This window comes from Lipotes vexillifer, unplaced genomic scaffold (assembly GCF_000442215.2).
Source record: "Lipotes vexillifer unplaced genomic scaffold, Lipotes_vexillifer_v1.1 scaffold68, whole genome shotgun sequence".
In the NCBI taxonomy this organism is placed as follows: Eukaryota; Metazoa; Chordata; class Mammalia; order Artiodactyla; family Lipotidae; genus Lipotes; species Lipotes vexillifer.
This window is the reverse complement of record NW_006791676.1, coordinates 1,221,273-1,227,124: the sequence shown is the minus strand read 5'-3', so window position 1 is coordinate 1,227,124 and position 5,852 is coordinate 1,221,273. Positions and strand designations below refer to the sequence as shown.

Here is a 5,852-nt window from a genome sequence, read left to right as displayed (position 1 = left end):
AAAAAAAAAAAAAAAAAAAAAAAAAAAAAAAAACCCGAAACTGTCAAAGGAAATCCAGCATTAAAATGTATGCCTTGCGATAGGCTTGTGTTCTTACACACCTTCTCTCTTTATGCTGTGCAGCTAGGCTGTAATTTTAAATGTTTATCTTGGATTGTATTCTACAAGAAAAAGACTGCATCTGTTTCCATTCCTTACCATGACTAACTCGGCTAGAGGATACTTTGTGATCATAGTCATGAGTTTGAATCCTACAAGGGAATGTTGAATTTGCTCTTATCTTTTGGTCAGGGATTAGATTTCTAATCTTGCAGGTCCACAAAAGTCAGCTTTCAATTGTAAAGGAAAATGGGCATGAAGTGAATATTGCTAAGACCACAGTTGGGAAAATTTAAATTCTATGTCCCATTGGAGGGTGGGTAAGAGTTTTAGAGGGATGAGGGGTGGGACATTCAGAGGCACATTATGAAGGATAGCATCACCAACCTTGAAAATCATCAAAATTGAAAGAGCTTATGGGCACTATTTGATATGCACGATAACTTAAGAAAGTCAGGAGGAATTTTAGACATATTTAAGTAATACATTTGTGTGCAAATTTCTGATCAGGTTCAGACTCTTACTTATTCCTCTTGGTGTTCATCAACCACTGCACAAAATCCTGGGCGCGCCTGGAGTCCAGATACTTGCTGTAGTCACTGGTGAACGTGCCCTGCGAGTGGCGCTTGTCTTCATTCATCTGATCTGGATCGTTGAGCGGGTCGGTCTGGGGAGCTGGGAATGATCTATGGAGAAGAGTGACTGGTGCAATTAAATCTCTCCTCAAGCGTAGATTCACTTGAGAAGCAGCTTCTCTACAAAATACAGAACCACACGAAGTTGGAAGGCAAGTTCCTTGAGTATTTCAGTTGGCAGTTCAGAAAGACCTTAATTTGCCATGGGAATCCCATGGTTTTACCAGAGTTGAATTACACTCCGATTTGGAATTCTAGCAATTGATTTTTCAACTGGCTTCTTTTTTCTGAAATAGGATTAAATAAATCTTTTTTTAACAATTTCGTCTACTCGTAATTATGTTAATAATGCCAGAAGAGAGCAACGTCTTGAATATTTTAAAAGAGTGAAGAATACCAAACCGTTTTTTGGGGGGCAGCAGATTTATGTTTCGCATATATTAATATAAAAAAAAGTAGCTCTGTTACCTGGCTATGTGGTAGCTAATGGTGAAGGAAAGACAATTAAAAATTCGAAGAAAGGCAAGAAAAAGCCCACTTGCTAATTTGAAACTGTGTAGTGGATAATCCACATGCCAGTAGTCAACAGTTGGTTGGCACGGCTACGTGGGGAAATATTCAATATGATTAAAACTCAAAAATAGAAATGAGATACTATTTTTACCTATCAAATTAGCAAGGATTAAATACCGAGGAGGATATTATGAGAGGAGTATTTCTATAATGCTGATGGGAGTGTGTATGTGTATGACTTTTCTGGAAAGCAAGTTGGCAAGATAAAACATTTAAACTCATTCAGATCCTTTGACATGATTATTTTACTAGAAATAAATACTAGAAATAAATCCTCAGAAAAATAGTAAGAAATGTAGGGAGAAATGTTATTTGCAGCATTCTTTGTGGGAAAATTTGAAGAACCCTTACGTATTCAATAGAGCAGGAGTAGCTAAATAAATATTGTATATTTATGAGGTGAAATAGTATGTAGCCATTAAATACCATACACTTAATAGATATTTGTAATGATATAATAAAAATAAGCTAACAATACAATGCTAAGAGACAGAACATAATACAAAGCTGTAACTGATCGGGATATATTTATATACAGTACATGCATATTTTTATAATGAGCACATATGACTTTTACAATTAGTAAGAAACAGTGTTATTTTTTAGAAAAGAGTAAAAGAGGAAAAGTTGGTGTGAATAATTAAAATGACCTACTCTGCAGTGTGAGTAATGAATGAATGGGGAGTATTAGCTGAAGATTTCAAAGAGCTATAATTTCCCATGTAACATATTTTTCAACATTGCCCACCCCTTCGGTTATGAAACAACATACTCTGTACTCTAGAAAAGCCTTTATCACAATGATACTTTAAACATTTGAAAATTGTGCAAAGTATTTACTCCAAATTACTGAGACCTATTTACTAATCACAGTTATCTCAGGCTGTATTCTAACCATAGTGCTATGTTAGTTCAAGTCTAACGATTTAATACCTGGATTTCTCCTCTGTGTCCTGAAGGGAACGTTGCCAGCTGCCTTGGACCAGCATTACAAGCAATCCAGCCACAAAGTAAATGCTTTTCATTTTTGCTGCCTGTTGGAACACAGAGTCAAGGGAAAGATAGAGACCCTCAACCATATTTAAACCAGTCAGACTAAATTAGTTCAGTTTTGACTAAGTAAATATTACAAATAGAACAAAAAGCTAGTCATCAATTTTATTCTGATTATATTTTGAGTAATTTCAAATATTAGATTATATTTTTTCCTGCAGTTTTTTTTTTTGTGTGTGGCTAAAAAGAATACAAAAGATGTGTAGCACTATGAAGCTTTTTCATTAGTGTAGGACACTTCTGTTAATAGTTAGAAGGCTCATTTCCAGACTTGAAATTAAAAATGTCCACGATAAACATTGAAAATACCCACTGTAGATGATATGCTACATATGGTTAGCCTGAATGGCGCCTTATCCGTAATGCCACCCTCTTCACTATCAGTCTGGCTTTCAATTAATAGTCCTTCACTTCCAAGCATTTACATTATACTGCATTTCAACCATCTTAAAGCAGCCTCAGGCTACAACTTGGCATACCAGCTGTCGGTTCAGATGTATTATTCATTTATATTTTAAATAGTGTAACTTGGTCTAGACTTTGTAATTATAAAGCGGCCAACAGATTTGAGGTATTTTAGGGTGCTTTGACCTGTTCTAAATTAAAGGAAAAAAATCATTTTAAAGACAAGCAATTTGCAACAAGAACTAATGCTTCTGGCAACTTGAACAATCACAACTAAGAAACTAAGAGATCACTGTCATAAAGAAAATTAATGCTTGCTTCTGAAGTCTTGGAAGTCCCCTGGTTGTTTTATAATTGGACTGAGTCCAGGATGTGTCATTCACTGCTAGTGACACCCTAGACCAGGTTGTAGAATACCTCGCATCACAAGCAGATGCCTCATGAAGCCATGGGATGCCAAGGACATCATGATGCAGTGTGGATGGGCGGTGTGGGACCAACATGAATGTGGCCAGAATGTCCCCACAGGACAAGCACCTCTATTTTCTGAATGAAAACCTCAAGTCCAGGGTTTGTCATGAACTTCCCTCTGCTACTTTCAATCGACCGTGTTTACTTTGAGAAGTGGGGATTTCAATCCAAGTTTGATCATGCTTATCCATAAAATATTTGAATGAGTATTTTTAGCAAATGGCATTTGGTTTGAAATAAGTATTTTATAAATATTATCATTTTAAACTATCAGTCTTTTCTTTAACATCTTAGCCACACTTACTATCGGTCTTTGGCACTAAAACATGGAGACTGTAATACCTGTGCGATAATTTTTTCCTTTGAAATATTAACTCTTTTTAGATTAAGAGGTCAGTTAGACAAAGCCACACAATAGGCATTACATATTCATCCTTCCTCATTCATCAACATTCAGTTAATAATATGGCATTTTGCTGTGCTTCAGTTTATCTGGTTGGCAAATTTGGAAACCTTGCCAAATATATAGGCAGGGTCTTCTGATTATAATTTTTAATGATAAATTTATGCTTTCAGAAACTTAAAAATTAAAGTAAGCATTTCTCTTTAGGATTACGTCACTGTTGGAAAGTCAATTGGGAACTGTAATTCCTTCCACACAATGTCCCTAATGGTTTTACAGTATCTTCTATGATGTCCTCTGGAGGCAGATACGGAGCAGGTGGTTTTCTGCCCCTGAGAGAGCTGGTAGAAGAAACAACCATACAGAAGAGAATGTTCCAAGTCCTCTCCAGGAGGCAGAATGAGCTCTACTGAAAGAAGTAACTGATTTTTAAAATTGTATTTATTCATTGTGTAAAAGTCAACAGAACTGTGAAAAATTTAAGAATAAGGTTGTTTGAATACCACGACTTGAGAAAGCAAATATTTGCGTTATTTTTGGTATCAAAATCTTATTCAATAAGAGAAGACTTTCCAATTACTTCCCACCCCTGCTTTAGGCAGCCTACAGAAAGAATCTGCAGTTTTACAAGAACCTTACATTTCCACTCAAATTTAAAAGGAGATATGGTACCAATAGTATTTCCTGAATAGAAAGTCTTTTAGAAAGATTAATCTTTGACCTAGACAAGGTGACATACAGTATATCCCTAAATATATTGGTGCTTTAGGCCAAATACTTTTAAAACTGGCTAGATCATTTCCTCTCACAGGTGTTAATTAGTATGTGTGGAAAAGAAACCGTATCACGTAATCATTTACCCATTGAGGATCTTCATAAAAGTGTTCTTCGTCCTTAAGAGCTTAAGTAGGTACTGTAGAACATCTGATTTTTTTTTTCTAATGGTATTTACTATAATTTCATTTTGAAATGTAAACATTTTAGTTATTTTATTTATTGCTATTGGTCCTCAATACATAGTAAGTAATTATTAATCTATGCTTTTACTCAGCTCCATCCACAGAATTCCCAGTAATCGATGATATTTGTTCTCTGCACAAAATATGCTATGTCTTATTTACAAAGAGCTGATTTCATGGACTTTGATTTTTTGATAGCCTTATCAGCCTTATTTGAATATTTGAATGATGATGTTGATTCTGCTTTTTTGGAAAACCATACGTTTTCATTGGTAAGGAGCCATTGCTGTTATAACCTCTCTAATGGACACATTTCTGCTGAATTTAAAAGGCTCCTTCTGTTCACAATAGTATACACATTTATCAAATCCAAAGAAAAATATTTGTTTTGCAAAATGTTACCACTTATTTTTAAAATGCAGTTCTCATAACAGTTAAATCTTGTAGTAAGTGCATTGATTTGAATCTTTGTTTTTCTTTCTATTTTGTATCATTGCACTTTGTTTTTCTTTCTATTTTGTATCTTTGCGTTGAATTATTTCTTCAACTCACTTTGTGGCTACAGTATGTTGAAGTTTATGTAAATGCATTTTATATCACTTTTTCATCTCAACTCTGCCCTGTGTATTATAGTAATAAAGTATAAGATGAAAAAACAGCACTATAATTCATAATACTTTGCCCCCTTATGAAAACTGTACCCCAGACAGGATTTTCAGTCTTACAATCTGTCAGTATTAATCTTACCTTCTGACTCCAGGAGGTGGAACAGAGCAGGTAGAGAGAGACAGAGCCCTCTTTTGGGGACTTTGGTGTGCAGTGTCCTGAGCTCTGTAGTTCTGCAGCAAAGCGCACTGCTTTTATATCCTCTCCAGTGTTGTTTAGCCTCACAGATATTACGCTGACAATATAAATTTTTCATCTGTGAATAATGGGGTTTTGTTACAAACAATTTCACTCGCTCACTCACTTTGCTCATCTGCATTCTACGTTTATATTGGGTGGGAAGTCAGAGACCAGGAAACTTTTTATTTACTCTTGTCTTTTTTTTTTGCTGAGAATGATGGAAAGGGCAGCTTAGAGATTCACCTTTCACTCTTGGTCAGGCATGAAAATCACTTAAGTACTCTAAAGTGAATTTTTATGCTGCAGACAAAAGAACGTGAAATTACGTAGTCCGTGGCCAACCCACTTTGAGCATAGCCTTATTCGAGGGTCTGATAAGCCCCTCTTTGCTATTTAGTTACGATGAAT

The 5,852-nt window shown here is 35.3% G+C and overlaps 1 protein-coding gene across 2 annotated transcripts in view; it reads right to left on the bottom strand.

Annotated features, from left to right (window-relative positions):
• Positions 1-5,427, bottom strand: part of GCG (glucagon) — a 9,662-nt gene extending 4,235 nt beyond the window's left edge. Inside the window, exons 1-3 of one of the 2 annotated variants that reach the window (XM_007464492.1) lie at positions 5,346-5,427; positions 2,241-2,341; positions 624-785 (exon numbers count right to left, since the gene is read on the bottom strand). In XM_007464492.1, coding sequence (XP_007464554.1) covers positions 624-785; positions 2,241-2,332 — 254 coding nt within the window. In that variant the 5' untranslated portion in view covers positions 2,333-2,341; positions 5,346-5,427. The remainder of the gene's footprint in view (positions 1-623; positions 786-2,240; positions 2,342-5,345) is intronic. The other variant, XM_007464493.1, reaches the window with a different exon arrangement.
• Between the last annotated feature and the right edge of the window lie 425 nt (positions 5,428-5,852).